This window comes from Hyaena hyaena, unplaced genomic scaffold (assembly GCF_003009895.1).
Source record: "Hyaena hyaena isolate Hyena2069 unplaced genomic scaffold, ASM300989v1 scaffold_683, whole genome shotgun sequence".
Lineage (NCBI taxonomy): Eukaryota > Metazoa > Chordata > Mammalia > Carnivora > Hyaenidae > Hyaena > Hyaena hyaena.
In genome coordinates, this window is record NW_024081314.1 from 306,100 (window position 1) to 328,797 (window position 22,698).

The following is a 22,698-nucleotide window of genomic DNA, read 5'->3' on the forward strand; positions in this document are numbered from 1 at the left end:
GAGTGGGTGGCTACAATCCTTCTCAATCCTTCTCAGCCCGCCGTGCAAGTACGCTCGGAGCGTGTCTGGTGCTCGGTCAACGCATCACCGGGGCCCAGGCCGGCGGCGGCGGCGGCGGCGGCGGCGGCGGGAGGACCCGGCGCTGGGGGCGCTGAGCGCCGGCTGCGCTTCCGGGGCCCGGTAGGCGGCGTCAGCGGAACGGGCGGTTCTGGCCACGGCGTAAACAAGGGCCGGCGGCGGCGGGCGGCGAGTGGCGAGCTGGAGGCGGGGCGGGCCGGCTGCAAGCTAGTCCCGGCGCCAAGCGGACCCCCTTTCCGCCCTGCGCCCGGCGGGGCCCCCCCCGCCGCGCCCCCGGCCCGCGACCCCGCAGCGCAGCCCAGACAGCGGAGAGGCTGTCCTTGCTGTGGAGGACTGAGAGGGCGCGGACGGCCGGCGGACGGCCTTAACCCCGTCCCTTTCGCCGCCGCCTTCTGCTCGCCCCTCGCTGCCGTGCCATTTCTTCCTTTTCCTTTGTCTGTTTTCCCCGCGCGGCTGTGGGGATTGTTGGTGAACAAAAGTGCAGCCTCAAGATGGCTGATGGCAACGAGGATATGCGAGCGGACGACTTGCCAGGGCCAGCCTACGAGAGCTATGAGTCCGTGGAGCTCGCCTGCCCCGCCGAGCGCAGCGGCCACGTAGCCGTCGGCGACGGGCGCCACATGTTCGTCTGGGGCGGCTACAAGGTCAGTGGGCGGCCGGCCGCGCCGGTTCCAGAGTCCGGGTCGGCGGGCGGGCCCCCGCCCCCACCCCGCGTCGCGACTGTGCCCGTCGGTGCATTTTCTTGCGAGCGGGCGCCTCCTCACCGGCGCCCCGACCCGCGCCGGCGCTCCCGGGCTGCTGTCACGCCAGCCCTCTGCTTGCGGGGCCCGCGGCGGCCCCGGGCCCTGTGGACGTTGGAGCGTTGTTTGGGGGAGGGCACGTTGGGCGGCGCAAGACTCCAAGACGTGTTTTATTTTAAAAGGCTAGGGGGTGGGGGTAAGAGGTGACGTCGTGTGATGTCACTCTTACCATTTCTCGGCCCGCTTAGAGCACTTTATCCTGTGGAGCTGGGCTGCTTCGGCCCACGGATACCTTTGCTCGCTTGTGTGGGAATCGGCGTGTAGGAAGACTCCCTGGAATTCTCGAAGACCGCAGGGATGGCCTTACTCAACCTTCCCGCCGGTTCGGGAGTCCTAGCTACACCTGTGCCGATGCCTGTCGCCCTGTTGTTTGAACATTTCAGGGCAGTTCTGCTTTCAGCTGAGAAAGGGTTGACATTTTTCAGAGGAAACGCCTAGTAAGAAAGTTAACGTTAAAGGCTCCACCAGTAAACAAAAAAAATCAACAGCAACAATTCTAACTACCAAGTTCAGCTCAACCCCCTGAGCCCCTATTTATAAACAATGTGAATAGGACCAGTTGAGAGCCAGTTGCATTTCTTGTTACCACTGGCTTCTTGATACCAGGTGTCTCGTGTTTAAACTCTGTTCTCTAGTTCTCCTGCTGTTTTGCTGTTAGAGCTTCCCAGTCACACTCCGCATCCTAGAATTGGCTTATTTCGTTTGCTGGGGTGGCTCTGAGACAGTCCTACCAAAATAGACTCTCTTAGTGCCTTTTGTTATTAACATTTATCTCCCCGCCCTCATTTGCTTGAAATCTGGTCCACTACACCTGTGTGTTTGATGACTGACTTTATGACTCTGGTAATAGATTTTAGCTTCTTGCCTGGCCATAGCTGACCTGACCACTTTTGAGATGACTGTCAAAAAAAAGATGGGATAAACTGCTATAGCTGTCCTGACTAATTTAGTTGAACCACAAAAGCTTTTTTTTTTTTTTTTTTTTGCCAGTCCTAATTAATCTGCAATATTTTCCTCAGCACCCGATGAATAGCTGTTTAGAGGAGAGTAGTTGGTAGGAGGAAGGGGCAGTTATGTAGTGACCTTTATTAAAATGTAAATCCATTGGAGAAAAGTTAACCTGTTAGTCACACTTTGGTCTAAACTACATATTCATAATTTTTGGTAAAAATCAGCATTGCAGGAATGGGACTTGACTTTGGGGAGTGGGGAGAGCGAGGATTGTCAGGAAGAAAGATTTTGCTTTTTCTTTCCTTTTTTAAAATGTTAACTTTTGAGAGAGAGCAAAGGAGGGATGAGGGGGGGAGGTGGGGAGGCGCAACTGGGGATCCGAACTGGGCTCTCTGTGCTGACAGCAGAGCAGGGCTCAAACCCATGAACTAACTGTGAGATCACGAGGTGAGATCATGACCTGAACCGAAGTTGGATGCTTAACAGACCGAGGCACCCCAGGAACAAAGGTCTCTGTTGGTGTTTGAGGCCCTGGATGCCTAGGACTTAGGCACGATGGAAGCATGACCAGTGAAGTGGGTGAGTGGTTCCAAAACAGGCTGTCCTCAGTATTTTGGCTAGAACCCCGACAAGCCCTTGGATATTGTTTTGAAGGCAATAAACTTTAGCCTCCCACACAATAGTCCCTTTTCCTCTTCAGACCAGGCTGAGCTACCCAGGGTCAGCCTGCTGTCTTGCTTCCAGCCTTCTCTTTGTAAGTGGTGGGATAGAAAGAGAAATGTCTATGTGGCCACCTGCTCTAATACTGTATAATAGCCAAGCTTATTAGACTCTGACACCCATTCTCCATGAACTGCTGTTGTTTACCGTATGTTGACATTGTTCAAAAAGTGGCCAGGGAGGTTCAAAGGCTGGGGAGGTCAGGCAGTGATTGAAGTTGCAAATTCAGGGAAAGGAGGGTAGCATCCTCATTCCACAGTTACTTGCCAAGTAACCTTGGGCAAATTACTTACTTCTCTAAAAAACCGGTTTTCTTGAAATCTCAACTACTTTTTAGGATTGTTACAAGGATTAAAAGAAAGTAACCCATTGGGGAGCCTGAGTGGCTCAGTCAGTTGAGTGTCCAACTTCGGCTCAGGTCATGATCTTGTGGTCCCTGTGTTCGAGCCCCACGTCAGGCTCTGTGCTGACAGTTTGGAGCCTGGAGCCTGCTTTGGATTCTGTGTCCCCCTCTCCCCCTGCCCCACTTGTGCTCTGGCTCTCTCTCTTAAAAATGGACATTAAAAAAAATTTTTTTTTTAAAGAAAGTGATCTGTTGGTTGCACTCCACTAGTTCTGGTATATGGTAAACTCATTGTTAAGAATTACTATCCGAAGGGAAACGGAGCAGAACAATGAACAGAAGATTCTGCATATTGATTGAATCACTGCCCGCTCGCAATTCTGCCCTCCCTGTTCCTTGGTAGAGAATGGATAGATGAGAGTAAAAATGGCTAGAAAATGACCTGTGTTAGTGAAAATGGCCTGGCACTTGCACAGAACCGTCTTTAGTGTGCAAACCACAGCACAGCTAACCTCTCCTGAAGTCCTGCAACTGAAACCTGGGGTGTGGTCTGTTCAGGAATAATGTGACCTTAGAGATTTCCCAGAGACTTAACTTCGTGCAGCACTGCACCTGCTGTGTCAAAAACCTGACTTAAGGGTCATCTGTATTAAGTATGTGGCCTGGAGCGCAGAACATCGTCCATTCAACAGAATTGTATCGTAAGACCTATTTAACGTCTCCTCTCATTAACTATTGCAAACAAGGTAGATATGAAAAAATATACAGTAGTGCGTCTTTAGAATACCAATTTTTTTTTTATATTTTGTATTTTTTTATTCTTCTTAGAGTAATCAAGTCAGAGGATTATATGACTTTTATCTGCCTAGAGAAGAACTATGGATCTACAACATGGAGACTGGAAGATGGTAACTGTGGATATTATGAGGGGGACTAAAAAATTCAAGTAAGGTTGTAAACAAAAACTCTGTAAAACCCATTCCAGTAAATAAAACTATTTTATTTGAAGGAGGAGAGTTATCTGTATGTTCTAAAATCAGCCTTCTACTAGTTCAGTTTAGCTGCTAAGCATATATTAGCAACTCTTCAGTAATTACTCGGTGATTTTTTTTTTTAAGTTCATTTATTTTGAGAGAGAAAAGCGCAAGCAGGCTCTGTGATGACATTGGGCTGGAACCCATGAACCATGGGATCATGACTTGAGCCAAAATCAAGAGTCGGACGCTTAGCTGACTGAGTCACCCAGGTGCCCCTACTTGGTGCTTTAATGACCTTTGAAGAAACTTCTATTCCGGGCTCCATGTAGTATCATTGTAATACTAAAATAAAGAGATAGAGGCTTCCAATTCTGGAATGGAAATGTAATAATAAAAGTCCCATATATGTTTTTTCACCATGTTGTATCTTCTGTTATATGGAAAATGAGAAAAGAATTTCTAGATTGTATCTGCTAGAAATAAAGGTGGTGTTTTATTTTAATGAGCTCTAACATTAAAATTTCTATACAGGTCTCTCTAAAATAGTGTGTTTTGTTTAAAAAAAAGAACTTTGCCTTCCATACAACTGGGGATATTCTGAAAAGGATCTTTTGCCAGTCTTGTGACAGTGGTACTCAAAGAGGCTCTTGGCAGAATTTTAAGAGTTCTACTAAAAATGGGACCCCTGGATGGCTCAGTCAGTTAAGCATCCAACTTTGGCTCAGGTCATCTCACAGTTAGTGAGTTCGAGCCCCACTTTGGACTCTGTGCTGACAGTTCAGAGCCTGGAGCCTGTTTCAGATTCTGCATCTCCCTCTCTGTCTCTGCCTCTCCCCTGCTTGCATTCTCTCTCTCTCTCAAAAATAAACATTAAAAATTTTGAAAAGTTCAGGGGTGCCTGGGTGGCTCAGTCGGTTAAGCATCCAACTTTGGCTCAGGTCATGATCTCACAGTTCATGGGTCCAAGCCCCACATCAGGCTCTGTGCTGACAGCTAGCTCAGAGCCTGGAACCTGTTTTAGACTCTGTGTCTCCCTCTCTCTCTGACCCTCCCCTGTTCATGCTCTCTCTCTCTCTCTCTCTCTCAGAAATAAAAAAAAATAAAAAAAATAAAAAAACATTAAAAAAATTTCAACTAGGGGAGCCTGGGTGGCTTAGTCGGTTAAGCGTCCGACTTTCGCTTAGGTCATGATCTCGCAGTTCGTGGGTTCGAGCCCCGCGTCGGGCTCTGAGCTGACTGCCAGCTCAGAGCCCGGAGCCTGTTTCAGTCTGTGACTCCCTCTCTCTCTGACCCTCCCCTGCTCACGCTGTCTCTCTCTCTCCTAGAAATAAATAAAAAAACATTAAAAAAAATTTTTTTTCAACTAAAAAGTTGATTTGAGCTGTTACATCATTTGTTTATTTTTAGAGAACTAGACATTTATAATGGCATTCCTTTAATAGGGGAATTCTACATATTTTTTAAAAAATTGAGCTCCATAAGGAATTTGTAAAACTAAGCCTGCCAAACTTAAAGCTTAACATAGATAAAGTGATAGAGTGAGCAGATCCTAATCCTGTTAATACTCTGAACTGTAAATTTCTTAGGCCTTTTTGATTCAGTTTTAGATTCGGAATGATTGAAAGCACGCAAACCACTCACACAAGTGCCTGGCCTATAGAAAGTATTACCTAAGTGCCTGTAGTCCTACCTAAAGTTTGAATCAGATTCATTTGAATGGCTATAAAGGTGACTAAATAAAACACACTTGTTCAATTAATCTGTCAGGAGTGGGATGAAGTTTTCCTTTCAGGTCCCTGGGCGACCCAAAACCAAAATAAGCCACTTATGGTTGTGTCAATAAAATAACATAAAAGGTCTGCTCCCGGGATTTTAGAACACTGGGCTTCGTGAGCGTCTCCTCCCTGTGTGTGGGGTCCATTGGGGCTGCCTGGGGAATGGGTGAAGCAAGAGGAAGGAACTCATTCTTAAATACTTTTAGACGTAGATGAGAGCCCAGACATGATCTAGCCGGCCAGCCCATTCTATTTTTTCCCTTTATTATGGGGATAGAAGAAAAATGAGGAACTTGTGCATGTCTTCTCTTTCGGGAAACGTTTACATTCAGTCTTTTTGCCCTCAGGAAAAAAATTAACACAGAAGGGGATGTTCCTCCTTCTATGTCAGGAAGCTGTGCAGTGTGTGTGGACAGGGTGCTCTACTTGTTTGGAGGACACCATTCAAGAGGCAATACGAATAAGGTTAGTGTTTCTAAGGATTATGGTTTAAGGCAACTTTACTCTTTTTCAGACAACCTTCGATTTCTAAAGTTAGCCCACACTTATTCCTGTCCCGGTTAAAAAATGTATGTACTTGATAATGGTATGAATGTGCATTTTAATATTTTGTCTACCAGTCCCTATTTCTCTAGCCCTTTTGTAAAATCAACTTTGATAACTTGGTTGCAGTAATCTCATGTTTTTTCTTTGTGCCCTTTGCAGCTTTGGTCTGTTAGAACCCTGGGGGTTAGGTAAATATTAGTAAACCAAATGAAAACAAGATGCAGTCATGAGAAGCAGGGTAAAATGAACAGACCACCATTTGGCTATAAGGATAAATTAATACTGACAAAATTCTATATAGGAAAGTTCCCGTAATATGGTACCTTAAGATACTGTTGTTCAGACTTTGTGTTTTTTCCAAATAGGAAAAAGATGACAGTTGTTCTCTCAGGCCAGTAAGACACAAATACCAAGGAGAAAGATGCGTATGGTTTAGGGAATCTCTTAATAAATTTATTTAGCAACTTAGCACCTTATATGCTGAGCACTTGGTTAGACATTGGAGACACAGAGAGCAGTGATACAGTTCCCGCCTCTAGGAGCTCATAGTCTAAAGGGGACACACATAATAAGTAGATGATTCCAGTAGCATATAAGGAGATACACAGAGCCTGGCTCATAGTAGAAGAGCTCAGTAAATATTGTTAAATCTGAAAAAGAATCCTTGACGTTGTGTTTGGCAGGATGGAAGAAGCGAGTAAGGAAAGTCTTTACCCAAGAGGGTTGAACAGAATCATAACTGGAAGGGGTAGTCAAGATAACAGTATCAGGAGGCAGAGGTATAAGCCAATTTTGTTCATGGAAGCGCTAAGTGGTTTGGTGTGACTGGAGCTTGTGGGTGACAGTTTCAGATTATTCCTAGGATCTCTAGGGATTTCTCTGAGATGCCTTGGAACCCCCGTGGGAGGAGAGTCCTGGTGTTAGGCAGTCTCTGGATCACCCCCCTAGTGATCCATCTTAACAAGTGTAGCTTTACTTCAGTTAGGCTTTTGCCTAAGATTTTGTGAAGAAAAGGTTCTGTGCCTAAATGATTTTGTGAGGCACTGCTACGGGCTGTAGTGGAGCCCTGTGTTTTTTAGGCCCAAGGAGGAGAAAGAGAACTTTGACACAACGTGAAGCAGCTTGGGAAAGAAAGCTATGGCTTTAGGGATGGACAGAAAGGTGGCTAGACTTGAGTATTTTAAGTTTGATCAAAAGGAGGCTTAGGAGTCTTAGGAGAAGTAAAAAGATATATATAATGACCAGGTTTATTCAAGTATCTGGATGTGAACCCTTTAAAAGATAGACCAGTACTTAATCTTTTAAGATTCAGCCTTACCTCCTAAAGTAGGCACTTAAGACATGTTTGTTAAATTGAATTTGAAAGTGAAATTGCTTAGTTGAATTTTTTGGTCATACCCATAGATTAGAATAACTCAAAGTGCCTATGTAAGGCACAATGCACTTCTATTCCTTCATCCAAAAAAAATGTGGCTATTGGAAAAAAGTGAGCTCAACAGGGTGCTTAGTGACTTAGGTAATTTATATTCTGGCGTAAGTTCCTTATGTAGATTTGGGCCAGTAACAGTCTATAGTCAATTTTAGAACTGAATTAGATGACGTTCCTGTTACCATAAATCACAACAAAATTAAGTGCCAAGGTTGAATTTCTTTTGCATAACCAAATCTAACTGAAACCATTGTTTCTGACAGTTTTACATGCTGGATTCAAGGTCTACAGACAGAGTACTACAGTGGGAAAGGATTGATTGCCAAGGAATTCCTCCATCGTCAAAGGATAAACTTGGTGTCTGGGTATATAAAAACAAGTGAGTTAGCAGCCCCATAGGTTTGGGGTTTTATTTGCAAAGTGGTTTTGCCATTCAAGTATCCTTATCCCATAAACACTGTAACCCTAGAACATAACTTCTAGGGCCCATATGGGGATTATGTGAGTTAATAAATCAAAGCACTTAACACCTAAGACATAATTAGGCATAGTAGGCATTATTCTGTGAATAAGTATTTTCATATATTCAAGCATGCCTTCTCCATTCCTACCATGATAGAAGAAAAACTTCTTGTACATTCCTAACCTGTGGGTGTTAGAATTTCTAGTGTCTTGTTTTTTTTATCAAACAGGTTAATATTTTTTGGAGGTTATGGATATTTACCTGAAGATAAAGTATTGGGAACTTTTGAATTTGATGAAACATCTTTTTGGGTAAGTGAAGCTTCATATTTGTATATGGTCTACTTAGTATGTTGAAATAATACATCTTGTGTTAGTCTTGTTTTACCTTTTTCATAAACCAGACAAGGATATAATTTTACAAATATTATTTGTATTATATTGAAAAAATAACTCAGATTCTTACTCATTTTCTGTAGAATTCAAGTCACCCAAGAGGATGGAATGATCATGTACATATTTTAGACACCGAAACATTTATCTGGAGTCAGCCTATAACTACTGTGAGTTACTGAACAATAATGAATTATTAAAGTAAGGCTACCTGGAGGAGAGAGGGAATTGGGAGGTGTAAAATTGACAGTTCATTCTTGTTTTTCTGGAGAGGAAATCCATTGTTTTCATTATTCTCTAAGGAGTCCATACCTCAGAAAAGTATAATGTGTGGTCTAAGCCAGCATCTACTCTCACATAGATGTTAAGGGGTATTGCTTATAACTAAATAAATGACTTGGCACTACACTGTAAGTTACTCAAATATTCGATTTCTTTTTCCTCTGACACAGGTATCCTATAATGTGCTACATTTTATTATTTAAAAAAAAAATAAAACATTCTGTTAATTAGTGCATTCAGTAATACATCTCAACAATCTAAAATTACAGCTCCCTGGGTTAGTACTGCTGTTGACTAGACATCTGCTAGATGTCTTGAGCCTTTAAGCTCAAGTGTCTTGCATATCCTCATCCCACATCCAGAGAGACTCTGGTGTTTATTTTAAAAAATTGCTTTTATGACTTTTATAGGGTAAAGCACCTTCACCTCGTGCTGCCCATGCCTGTGCAACAGTTGGAAACAAAGGCTTTGTGTTTGGAGGCAGATATCGAGTAAGTATATGAACAGTTTCAATGACTTGCTTATGAGTCATTCACAATAATTACTCAATTATCCTTTTTCAGGATGCTAGAATGAATGATCTTCACTGTCTTAATCTGGATACATGGGAGTGGAATGAATTGTATGTACCACTTTAGATAATTACTAAAATTTTTTTAATGTTTTTCTTCTGTTAGCACAGAAAATTGAAGCAAGTACGTTATATAACTGACTTTAAATAAAAATCTCTAGATCCTTAAAGAAGGAATTTTATTTTTTGATTTCCTGTTCCCATAACTGTGCCTGGCATACAGCATGTGCTCAGTGTTTGTTGAAAAGGTCTGAAGTTCACTAACCTCCTAAGAACAGAGTTAATACCAAGTATGTAGCTATTAATACCAAGAAGCCTTTTTAAAGTTTCTTTTCATAAATTCTATATAGATTTTCAAAAAAATAGCAATATTTCTGTGTTAAACAGTGGCATTTAAACACAGATATTGTAACTTAGCTATTATTTTCAGAATTCCACAAGGCATATGCCCAGTTGGCCGATCTTGGCATTCACTAACACCAGTTTCTTCAGATCATCTCTTTCTCTTTGGAGGCTTTACCACTGATAAACAGCCACTAAGTAAGTCCTTTGAAAATATAAGAAATCATTATATATCGTTCATATGTTTTACATATATATATATGGAAAAAATTCTATTTTAGATGTAAAGAGGGCTATAGGGTTGGTTGGAAGGTTTGCTTATTATTTTTGATCCTATAACAAATCTGTAATTGTTTTTATACTATAACATTGATCTATTCTGTCCAGTGCAGCCCTTAAAAGCCCCACTGAAGGGTTGTGACTTGCAAAGGGTTTACTTGGTTAAGTGCAGGGAAAAACAAGGATTTATACTTTTTCTCCTCACAGTCTATTACTTTTCTTGCTAACGCTGTGCCCTTTAAACATCATTGTCCCATTAACAAAATAACATACTTCATGGCTCTTCTTTCTCTGCTTCAATCAGGTGATGCTTGGACTTACTGCATCAGTAAAAATGAATGGATACAGTTTAATCATCCCTACGCTGAAAAGCCAAGGTACAAACTATTTAAAAAGTAATTCTTGTACATCTTTATGGACCTCAGTTATTCAGTAGGAGACTGGGGGTGCCTGGCTGGCCAGTCAGTAGAGCATGTGGACTCTTAATCTCAGGGTTGTTTGAGCCCCGCGATGGGTGTAGGGATTACTTAAAACCTTAAAAAAAAAAAGATGTACAAGACTGGTAATGACTGAAGAAATCTGTGACTGCATTACGTCCACCATTCTTATTATAACTAGCATTCACTAAGGTTTAACATCATACACCCCTCCTTTTTTTTTTTTTAATGTTTGAGAGAGCGAGCACCCGTCTAAGCATGAGCGGGGTAGGGAGAGAGAGAGTTCCAAGCAGGCTCTGTGCTGGCAGTGCGCACATACAGACCTGGTCTCAGGAACCATGAGGTCATGACTTGAGCCGAAATCAGGAGTCAGATGCTTAACAGACTGAGCCACCCACGCACCCCTAACATCATGACCTTTTGAAAGAAAAGAAAACCAATGCTTTCATGGTGCATAAAAAACAGGGCTGGATGTTGACTTTCATGTTTTTATCATAAAATTGATGTAGTTAATCAAGCTCTTTAGATTGAGCTGTTTCTAGGTTTGTCATTAAAAAACAAAGCTGGAGAGAATTTCAAAACCTTAAAGAATGCATATGGGGGGAAAATCCAGAACTTTCTATTAGAGTTGCAGTAGCACTGTATAATAAGTATTAAATCACCCAAAAAAGAATTATTATTTTTGTTAATCTCAAGAATTCTTAAGAAAACTGCCAAAGCAAATGACAGAATCACAACTGGTATTCAAAGCATACGTAGGTAGGTCAGCCTGCATTTCCCCACAAGCCTCGGATTTAAGTACACTTATGCCACAAAGGCTTCATCTGGCACAAAAATTCTTTCCATAGAATTACCAGGCCTGATACTTTGAGTATGTCAGACAGATTCACAGCATCCTTCAAGTGTTTAAAGTCAACTGGCCCTGCCTATGAAAAGAAGATCGAGAGGGCATGTACCACACATCTCCTGTAAGATTTTTATTGCTAACAAAGACCTAGAGAACAGATCATTCAGTTCAAACCCCTCATTGCAGAAGTTTGGGGTGGAACAGAGAGAGAAAATAATATCCAGATAAAACAGACATTAATTGATTTTTCTAGCTTTTGACTTAAGATGATTGCTTCTCAGCATTAGGTTTTGGTCTATACTGAAAATGTCTAGTCTTTATTTCATCATTCAGTTCGTAGTATAAATTATCAACGTGGTGTTTGGGTAACTTAAAACTCAAGCATTTGTTTTAAATATAGATTATGGCACACAGCTTGTGCCAGTGACGAAGGAGAAGTCATTGTTTTTGGTGGATGTGCCAATAACCTTCTTGTCCATCACAGAGCTGTAAGTATACTTACTACCCTGTGTTAAAGGACACTTCATCCTATTCTGAGACTTGTGAAGTACTTACTTTTTAATGTGTTCTTCATTAAATATTTTTCAGGCACACAGTAATGAAATACTTATATTTTCAGTTCAACCAAAATCTCTTGTAAGGTAAGTAACTTTTTACTTAGTATTCAGATTATTTTAAATTAGTGCTCTTGAAAAACCAGGTTAATAGAGAACTTAAATCTTTAAACAAAGTGGGCTTGTTTATTTTTTGGTTAATTCTTCAAGTTAATGTACTTCTAAAACAGTAAATTTATTTTTCTCTTGTCCACTTTCAGGCTAAGCTTAGAAGCAGTCATTTGCTTTAAAGAAATGTTAGCCAACTCGTGGAACTGCCTTCCAAAACACTTACTTCACAGTGTTAATCAGAGGTTTGGTAGTAACAACACTTCTGGATCTTAAGGCTTCATAGATAATGCCTCTGATCACCTTGCATGGACAGCAATTCTGTAAACATCAGAGAGTGGCATTGTTTGTATAATTATATGCATTGTTGTAGTTTGCAGCTTTTTGGTTTTAATGTGCATGTGAATGGCCTAGAGAACCTATTTTTGTGTCTAAAGTTTACAATAAATGTATTTAACACCAGTAAATGTCTTCTATTAAAGCAAAAGAAAATAATACTTGGCTTTTTACCCCAAGGAATGGTTATTAGATTTCCTTTTTGGTAACTTCAGCATATATAGCTATAGAAACATTATACTAGTTATTCTTATCACTATCAAAATGGTGATGTTATCTTTTTAAATTAATATATATATATATACACACTTTTTAAATAGCAAGAGTAGTCTGTTATGTTGTATTTACAACACTGGCTATATGTGCAATTACAAGGTTTTGTTTTTTTGTTTTTTTTTTTTTACATTAATTTCAAATGGAAATACATCATCAGTAGGACTAAGCTGGTAAAAGAAATTCTGGAAGGACCAACAGCTGTTTAGTACTTTGACCTTAATGCTTTGGTATAGGGGCTGGGGCAAGTGGTCGTATTGACTATAGGTAGCCATTGTTTACTCATTTAAAAAGTGAGGGTTTTTTTAGCTCATAGAAGAATGGAAATGATGTAGGACTTTATTCTCCATTCGTTAGGAGACAGAAGAAGAAAGCTGTGGCAGGAGTCTTAAGCCTAAAAGTGCACTTACGATATCCTAGGTTAAGATACTCTGTAACATGCTGATAATTACTAGAGGTAGAAAATAAAATGGTACAGAACTGAATGAGGTTACAAGGAAGAAATGAGGATGAAAAGTGAAGTATAAATGCATGGAAATGATCAATACCAGTTTTTCTAGGTGTTATTTCTTAGGCTGAATTACGTCTATTTTAAATCTGGTCTAATATTTTTTGACAAGCATTTAGGGTTAAGTCTTGGAAACCTTCTGCCTCTACTTAACTGCCCCCAGCCCCCACCAGCGCACCAGAACACACAAAACCTCTTGGGACTGGCCTGTGAGTAACAGAGCTCTGAGACGCTATGCACGGTAGGCTAAGTCAGCAGTGTAAGCAACTGAGCCACTGCACACTTCAGTTCCTTTACAACACGAAATGAAAACTTAGTATTAACCTCCTAAAATTTTAAAAAAATGTAGAATAACTACAGCTGTATACAATTAGCATTTAACTGTCCACAAATATTTTAGGAAATCCTATCATAGCGTTTCCTTTCTATAAAACTGGGAAAAAACAAAACAAAACCAGTAAGTCCTTTTGGCGAATATAGCAAGGCAATATTTAGTTCATATTTAAATGCGGAAGTCTTGTTACATGGTGTTTTCATCTCTGAACTTTCAAAAGACTATAAAATTGGCTCTTCTCAAATATTTTAGGATTTCAGCTATTTTCTTTTTACATTCAGAAGATTGGGTGCAGACACTTTGACTTTGCCAGGAATGTTTCTTGATAAATCCGTGTCCTAAAAAAAGAGAATTGCTGAGTATCTTCAAATTTTATATGGTAGTCCTGTTTCTTTTATGACAATTATGTGTCCTCTGCTGTTAAAAGGCAGGCATTTCCAAAATTTTCAACTGAAATGATCTTATTTTACTGCTTCTAGTAAGACAGTTTCTACCAGAACAAGATCTGCAGCTTGGCATGTATTAAAGAAAGAACCAGAAGTAGAAAAGTATAACTGCTAACATTTTTAATTGCACCACCAACCTCCAGACTTCTGGAGGAATACTTTACCTTTACACTGCGAAATAAGTCTTTTTCTCTTGCTGTTGCTTCTTTGGAATGCATGAAACTATTCAAGGCTGTTTTTGCAGCTGTAAATAGAAAATACAAGAATCTACTTCTGTTCAGCAAAGAAGTGTTGAAAATCATAACTGAAAAAAATTTTAAATACCTTTTCCCTTTTTCTGAACTCCAGGAGTAAGTTTCACTTTGTATCTTTAAAAAGGAATTACGTGTATTACTAAATAGAGATTTCAAAACAATTCATAACTCACTATTGAGCTACTTTAAGTAAATTAAAGATGACTTACTTATAGTTTGTCATGGTGGAGTAAGGGGCACATATTGGAATGGCAAACAGTAATACATCTTCGGGATGTGGCTGCCCTGTCAAAGAGTCAAAGAGATTTTCCTAAAAGGGGAAAACAAAAACAATCATAAAATGCATACTGGTCCTAAAAAAGGAAAACTAATACTTCAACATATTTTTATCTTTTTCTGATAGACCTACAGTCTTAAGACCAATGGTATTTATACTTAACATTCTTTACTAAAAAATTTTCCCATAGCATTATTCTCAATGATTTTCAAAAACTTGTAAATACATACAAGAGAAAAAGAGAAAAAACCTGTTGGGTAACAGTACTCATTGCAGAAAACTGCTATGGATTAAAAATGATGTAGAATAATGACCACAAAGATTTAAATCCATTGCTTGGAAATGGGACTAATACTTTGGCTAAACCGGTAGTTCCTGACCAGAGGGGATTTTCTATCCCCATTCCCCTCAGCCCCTGGGCATTTTTGCCTGTTCTTAAGGAAGAATCTTAGAGCCTTCGTAGAGTTGCCCTTTGGTGGGCTGCCTATAAGATTAGCCGTATTTAGCAACATGAATAAACGTAGATAAGATGCTTGGTGCTGAAGTAGTGTTACTATGTGTCATGGACTTCTCTAAATGCTTCATGTATATTTTCAAAACAACTCTCTCCTGGTAAGGACAATTACCCAGACTCTTGAGATGAGGAAATGGAAGCACAATAAACAAGGATTCAAGGCTGCAATTCTATTTAGCAAAGTTGGGATTCAAACCCAGACTGTTGGAATCTAGGGCCTGTGATCTTGTCCTAGCCTTTAAGTTTTAATTAGTTAGAAACTGTGTATTATAAAATGTTCTGGGAGCTAGACTGTATTCAGAGTGTGTCACAGTAGGGACCCCAGCACAAAATCATACCTCATTACCCTGTTGATCCAGATCTTGCTCCTCCTGCTCCAAACATAAAAATTTTAAAAGTCAGCTATAACTTAAATTGAAATTCAACATGATTAAAAACTATGAGAAGAAAAAAATATTAATACAAGACTATTACATTGAACCAACAGGTTATGGACCCCAAGAATGTGTTCTTCAATGTCCCAAAACTCTAGTGCATTAATTTGTGCATCTAGTATTTTGGAGAGCAATGTCATTCAAAGAGAAAAAGGATTGTTCTCTGAAGTTTTTTTTAAAAAAAGGACTTTCATTTGGATTATTTACTAAAACAATAAAATAAAATGTAGAATGACAATTTAAAATGACAACTAAATTTCGTATGTTTGCCAAAAGAAAATGGGAGAATCCTGGTGAACAGAACTTTTATTTTTTAGTTTCCCTTCAATAGTTCTAAGAAAAAAATTTCACTATTAAGGTAAGCTTAGGGGTGCCTGTGAGTCTCAGTCAGTTAAGCATCTGACACTTGATTTCAGCTCAGGTCATGATCTCACCAGCTATGAGCTCGAGCCCCACATCAGGCTCTGTGCTGACCATGTGGAGCCTCCTTGGGACTCTCTCCACACAATACGTAAATAAAAAAATAAAAACAGAAGTTGAATTTTGTTTGCTTTCCTTAGATGATCTCTAAGTAGATATTTTTATGTATGATTTGTAATACCTCAATATTAATGAGTTTACTGAATTACAAATAGGAGAACAGTGAAAAAAATCTGAGGATCACACTTAGTTATAACACTGTTCAGAGAAAAAAACAGTAACACATTTAGAATCCCTGTAAGCAGTATCTTCACTGAACAGAACAATTCTAACCAAAGCTTTAACTGCAATAAATAAAATATAGGCTAAGTAAATTTTTTTCCAATTTTATAAAATAAATCCTTTGCTCAGGATTTCAAGATCTACTTTTTGTGTATTTTCGAGAGACAGAGTGCGAGTGGGGGAGGGGCAGAGAGAGAGAGAGAGAGAGACGCACAATCCAAAGCAGGCTCCAGGCTCTGGGCTAGCTGTCAGCACAGAGCCTGATGTGGGGCTCAAACCCACAAACTGATCATGACCTGAGCCGAAGTCCGAGGCTTAACTGACTGAGCCACCCAGGCGCCCCAGGAAGATCTACTTAAAGCTGAGCTGCTTGTACTCAGGCAACCATCTTACCTAGAAAAAAGTTCTCACTGATTTTTCAACCAGGGCACTTGGCAGTTTAAACATTATGTAAGATAATACAGCATATATTCCCATAGAAAAATCTAGGGAGGTACAAAGTTATTTTCTACTCATCTTCAACATAATCCCAATTATTTGTCTTATTTTAACTAAGTTCTCACTAGAGTCAAAGCCTCTGCATATAATTCTTTTCTAAAGGCTTGTGATAAACTACTGACCTATTATGAACATGACCATTTTTTACGCTTATATCCTGGAAATTTAGTCTTTTAGGTTGTATTTCTAAGATGACTTTGCATTAAGGATAAGGTTACCACTTGTCCTGGTTTTAGCACTTGTAAACCTCATTATTTTGGGAACCGAGGGGATTAGTGATCCTAACTAACAAAGCGAAAGCCCACATATGTGTGGTAAGCCTTACCTTGTCATCATGTGGATCATCTACAGCCAACTCTTGTAACTCCTGAGTTACAACCTCAAGAGAGGGAGTTTCCTTCTTGATGCTGTCTGAAGCCCTCTGTCCACCTCTGGGTTTCTGGGGCTGTTTCTTCACAGGTTCATCCTTTGTTTTTCCTTTCTTCCCCTTCTTCCCTTTTTCTTCTTTGTTTGAACCTGCAGACTTTAATTCAGAGAAGTAAAATAACATTGTAAGTATGTTCAGTATTGTCAATATCTTAACAAAAATGTACTGAATCCTACCATATGATAGGCCATGGTCTGGATGCTCCTTAAAAAGCAAAGGAAGAAAATATTTTTAGATGTTACTTACCCCCAACAATTTCATGATGAGTTCACGTTCTTCTTCATCTTGGTCTTTGTATTTTTCCTTCATTTTTTTCATCTTACTCTACAAAATCAAAAGATTTTAGTTGGAAAACTTCACTTAAAAAATATCAACAAAGGAGCGCCTGGGCGGCTTAGTCGGTTAAGCGTCCGACTTTCGCTTGGGTCATGATCTTGCGGTTCGTGGGTTCGAGCCCCGTGTTGGGCTCTGTGCTGACTGCCAGCTCAGGGCCTGGAGCCTGTTTCAGAGGCTGTAACTCCCTCTCTCTCTGACCCTCCCCCTGCTCATGCTGTCTGTCTCTCTCTCTCCTAGAAATAAATAAAACATTAAAAAAAAAAAATGTCAACAAATATTTGTAAAGAGAAGGTGCTCCTATTGTCTGTCCAAAATGCTTCCTGAGCGAGGTACCATTATAACAAACAATATGGAGGCTACAAAGATGGATAAACCATAGTCCTTTGCTTCAAGGAGTTTACCATCTGGTAGGAAAAAAATACATATAAGAGCAAGGATAAATTAAAGCAACAGATTCTAAATGCAAACATTATTTCTTAGGTAATTCAGAGGAAGACATTTCTTTCAGCTTAAGCAAAAACTGTGGGGAAGAAATAAAGTAAAACCTGAAAGTCTTAAGTGAATTTTATAGTATCAGAATATACAAACAGCAGGACTATAAGGTAAAAACAGGACAGCATAGTAATAGCAAGTTATTGGATTTGGTTGGAGTCAGGATATACATATAGAGGAAGAAAAGCGAAGAAGGCAGCAGAGCTAACCTGGTTAAAGGCTCTTAAGACTTTGAATTTTCTCAACAAACCGGTTTTATCTTTATCTTTTACCTGGGCTACACATCCAGATCACTTAGTAATTTTCTTTTTCACCTAGTAATTTTTTAAACCACAGACATCTAGGCCTCACCTCCGAAGATATTTGCCTTTATTCATCTTAGCTGGGGCCCAAATAACAAATTTTAAAGATTTCTTTAAACAGGACACACACAAAAAAAACCTAACTACAAAAGAAAAGATTGATCATTCAGACTTCGTTAACAAATGCTGTTCATCAAAAAACACATGAAAAAAAGCAAGCCTGGGGGTGCCTGGGTCAGGCAGGTGCCTGGGTCACTAAGTCAGCTGAGTGTCAGACTCTCAATTTTGGCTCAGGTCATGATCCCAGGGTCATGAGATCAAGCCCTGTGCTGGCCCCAAGCCAGGGCCCTCACTAAGCATGGAGCCTGCTTGGGATTCTGTTTCTCCCTCTGCCCCTCTCTCCCAGTCAAGAGCTCCCTCCCTGTCTAAAATTAAAAAATTAAAAAAGGAAGCCTGAAAAGTATTTCTAACATATATATCCAAGAAAAGACCTATATTCAAAATTTCAAGGAACTCAAATACATTAATGACAAAGCTGGACAACCTGATTTTTAGAACTGGACACTTCAAAAAGAGGACAAATGTCTAATAAACATGAAAAGTGTTCAATATCAGTTATCAGGGTCATATAAATTAAAGCCAAAATAAGACTGTGGCATATACACGCTTGAATGACCAAAAGACAGCTGAGAATAACAAATGTTACAATGCAGAGCAATTATAATTCTGATATTCTGCTTGATAGGAAATTGGTGCAAGTACTCTAGAAAACTGATTGGTAGTATATACTAAAGCCACACACAACATAAATGCTATAATTCAGCATTACTCCTAGCTATACATAATAGCGATTATGTTTGGTTTTTGTGGGAATACTAATTAGGCACAAGTGTGGGCTTTCTAGAAGAGTGAGTCCTAGAAATATATTTAATAAATGTCTTGATCTGGCTATTGGCTTCACAGATACATGTGTATTTAAAAATCCACTGATCTAAATACTCTAAATGTGTGTATTTTACTATATGTACATTATGCCTTAAAAAAAACAACCCCTGAGAGGGTGCCTGGGTGGCTCAGTCTGTTGAGTGTCCGTTTTCGGCTCAGGTCATGATCTCACAGTTTGTGGCTCTGTGCTGACAGCTAAGAGCCTGGAGCCTGCTTCAGTCAGATTCTATGTCTCCCTCTCATTGTGCCCCTCCCTGACTTGCACTCTCCAAAAAACAAAACATTAAAAAACATTTTTTTAAAAATCCTGAGAGTAAAATGAACAATATCACCACAAAACTGAACGAAGAAATGGAAAACCCAATGAAAAGAACAGTTTCTTGGAAAACAGAAGTTAGGAAATTCAACTTTGAAGAAACAAAACTGAATAGACCTATGATCACTGAAGAAATGTAATCATCACATACAGTAAAAAGTTGGTTTCAGACCATCATTTGTTCTGGACACATGCTTATTATCCTAAGCACCTGTATGTCACAGTTGATTTCAAGAACCACTGGCTCAGTTATGATCCAGCGTTGCCTACTACTCATTCCAAGATTCTGCTTGTTTATCAAGCTAAAATTTATTAGAAACGTGTGCTCCTCTTGTGGAACACTTGCAGAACAAGTTACTTGTGAGTAAAAAGTAAAGAGCCAAAAATAAAGAAACCAAGAGAGGGGGATGAGCAATGTGATCTTCAGTGACTTCTTTCCAAAATTGCTATTTTGTGTAAATGAAGGCAGAAACTTGGTCTTTCTTGTTTGCCGCTGAATGTGCCATCCCTAGCAGGGGAGCTGGTACAAAGTAAGTGCAAGTAAAACCTTGCATTGCAAGTAACTTGTTCTGCGAGTGTTCCACAAGACAAGCACACATTTCTAATAAATTTAAACCTGATAAATGAGCGATGTCATGCAACATGAGTAGTATGTGACACTGAATGTCACGTGATCACAAGTTTGTTTTGGTATACAAAGTGCTTTGGATTACAAGCCTGTTTCCAGAACCAGTTATGCTCACAAACCAAGGTTTTACTATACTTAAAAACCTACCCACAAACTGCCAAAATCCTAGGTCCAGTTATAAGCAAATGCTACCTACTCACAAACTGCCAAAATACTAGGTCCAGTTATAAGCAAATGCTATCTATCAAATTTCAAGGAATGATATCCATTTTATACAAAATTCTAGAGAGCAGTAAAAGGAAAAACTTCCAAACTGACTTTATGAAGCTGGTATAACCTAGATAGCAAAACCAAGGGCAGTATAAAAAATCAGAGGCCAATTTAAGCCGTTAAGTAATTTACCACATTAACTGATTAATAATAGATGCAGAAAAAGATGCTAATCAATAAAATTAGCTAATCATTATTAAAAATAACCCTTCGTGAAGGCTATCTACCAAACAACATCCCACAATGATAAAAATCTTAGAACAGTCCCTTTAATGTATAATTAACAAAGATGCACAGTATCATTACTTCTATGCACCACTGTACTGATGTTTGAGCCAGTGCAAAAAACAGAAGCAATAGATACTAGGATTAGAAAACAAGCCATTATTTGGAGACACTACGTGGCCTACCAATGAAATACTAAAATATTCAATAAGATTACCTGATAGGAAATCAATGTAAGAAAATCGTCTTCCCACAAACCAGTAATAACCAGAAATAACAGGAAGAGAAAGTTTTAAAAATATACCATTAACAAAAAGAAAGAAAAATTATAAGCAGAGAGAATCACAAGCAGGCTCTACACTGTCATAGTGCAAAGCCCAATGTGGGGCTCAAACTCACAAATCATGATATCATGACTCAAGAGTTGGTGACTTAACTGACTGAGCCACCCAGGTGCCCCTGAATGTACCTATTAATATGAGAATTGACATTCTTCCCTTCCATATGCTCGGCATGTTCAATTTTTTGAGGGTCCACTGGAAAAAAAAAAAAACCCAGGAAATTTTGACCACTATGGACGGAGGGAAGATCATAAAACATGATCTTTAAGATTTCAAAGGAATTTAATTTTACAGTGATAAATTGATATCTATTAACTCATAATTTCCTCTTTTTACACTGCCACAGCATTTAATTTTAAAGTATATTCTGTATCTACCACCTCTTCATTATTCACTTTTAATAAAATATATAGGAACTCTAACCAAAATCTCATTAATATCTGGAAAAAAAACCCTCTAAGCTAAATTATCAGTAACGACCCCTCTGCTGTTACTAGCAGAGTGTCACTGGCAAATCGCAATCTTCTAATTCCTCTTTCCATAAAATGAGAGCTTTTATCTAGATGATCTTCAAGAACAAAGAACAGTGATCTCCATGTTCCTTAAACCTTGTCTCTCTTTAACTGATTTTCAGTCAAAGAAACACATAGGATTATTTTTTACCTACATCTTTTGTTTCACTTAAACTTAAAAAAATTAAGAACCTCACAACTTCATTTGTGAGCAAAGAGTACTCAATTTAACAGTTCACCCTGAAGTTTTAGTACCTTCTGTCCTCGCTTCATTGGCTGCACAGCTGGGACACTTTTGCTTGTGTTCTGATGAGTTTCAACGTGTAGAGCATTTTCTTTTCCTTTGTCCTTTACCTCTATCACTTCTAAATCCCCTGAGTCACTTGGAAGCTTTTTCTTCTTCATTTCCCTAAACATAAATGAAATGGGAACGTCTAATTCTTTGAATTTCAAATCCTTAGTGCCCTAAAATAGTACAAGGGAAGGAGAACATGTACAACATGTAAAAGATCATAGCTTCTGCTTAACTACATAACCACCAGACTACACTATAAAAGAAGCACAAATCATCACATTAGGAGAAGCTGAAAATTTTTTGTTCATGGATTTATCATTCTTTCAGTCAGCCAGGCTTAACCCTTTACTCATCCTTGGTCAGTAGCCACTTTCAGTCCCTCCACACACCTCAATGACCAGGCACTGGGTTTTGCAGTCTTAAGTTACCATGGCCTTGACAGATCTTAAAATATTCAATAAAATATTTGTTGCCAGGTTAGCTGAATAAACACATGAAAACACACATATTAACGAGGAAGGGGAAATTCTAGTACTATGCTACTTTTCATGTGCAGTCTTTTCTATCCCCGCTGCCTCTGTCTATTCCAGGTCCTCATCACTTTCTTCCTAGACCTTCCTCCAGTGTTTCCTGTAATCTGCTCTATATGAACTTCTAGATAATCTTCCTTATTTACCTATGTCACATTCCCATTTAAAATCTCCCAAAAGTGCTCATCACTTTCAGGATAAAGTCCAAAGATACTTAGCTTATCATTCTATTAAGTTCTCCACTTTTGGTCCAAAATCACTTTGCCAATCTTACCATCTACCAGTTCACAAACATGAACTTCTTGCTTCTTTCACCTCAGTCTATTTATGATTTCCCCAAAGCACTATGCATAGTACTTCCAAATCCCTGCCCTGTTTTGTTCATGCTTATTTGCTTCAGAATCTGACCATCTTATCTTCATTTACATAAATAAGTCTTAACAGATCTTTAAGGTATAGATCTGATAGTATTTCCCAAAACACCTAAACTCACAGCAATTTCTTACTCCTGAACTACTGTATCCCTACTTAATATGGCTCCTTCCTGATCCAGGACTCAAAAACTTCATGAAGGCACAAATTTTGTATTTTACCTCTTTGTACACTCGG

General features: G+C 39.4%; 2 protein-coding genes across 2 annotated transcripts in view; one reads left to right on the plus strand and one right to left on the minus strand.

The window, feature by feature from the left end:
• Positions 1-473: 473 nt before the first annotated feature.
• Positions 474-12,389, plus strand: KLHDC2 (kelch domain containing 2). Its single transcript, XM_039217348.1, has 13 exons — positions 474-722; positions 3,721-3,800; positions 5,992-6,109; positions 7,883-7,998; positions 8,312-8,393; positions 8,561-8,644; positions 9,167-9,247; positions 9,320-9,378; positions 9,758-9,867; positions 10,253-10,325; positions 11,633-11,720; positions 11,821-11,873; positions 12,047-12,389. The coding sequence occupies exons 1-13, from the start codon at positions 570-572 to the stop codon at positions 12,168-12,170; spliced, it is 1,221 nt and encodes a 406-aa protein (XP_039073279.1). The 5' UTR covers positions 474-569; the 3' UTR covers positions 12,171-12,389.
• A 181-nt stretch (positions 12,390-12,570) lies between these two features.
• The window catches only part of NEMF (nuclear export mediator factor), a 53,425-nt gene continuing 43,297 nt past the window's right edge, over positions 12,571-22,698 (minus strand). Inside the window, exons 26-33 of the mRNA XM_039217346.1 lie at positions 21,520-21,673; positions 17,144-17,221; positions 16,796-16,993; positions 15,175-15,207; positions 14,255-14,355; positions 14,116-14,159; positions 13,956-14,035; positions 12,571-13,683 (exon numbers count right to left, since the gene is read on the minus strand). Coding sequence (XP_039073277.1) covers positions 13,606-13,683; positions 13,956-14,035; positions 14,116-14,159; positions 14,255-14,355; positions 15,175-15,207; positions 16,796-16,993; positions 17,144-17,221; positions 21,520-21,673 — 766 coding nt within the window. The 3' untranslated portion in view covers positions 12,571-13,605. The remainder of the gene's footprint in view (positions 13,684-13,955; positions 14,036-14,115; positions 14,160-14,254; positions 14,356-15,174; positions 15,208-16,795; positions 16,994-17,143; positions 17,222-21,519; positions 21,674-22,698) is intronic.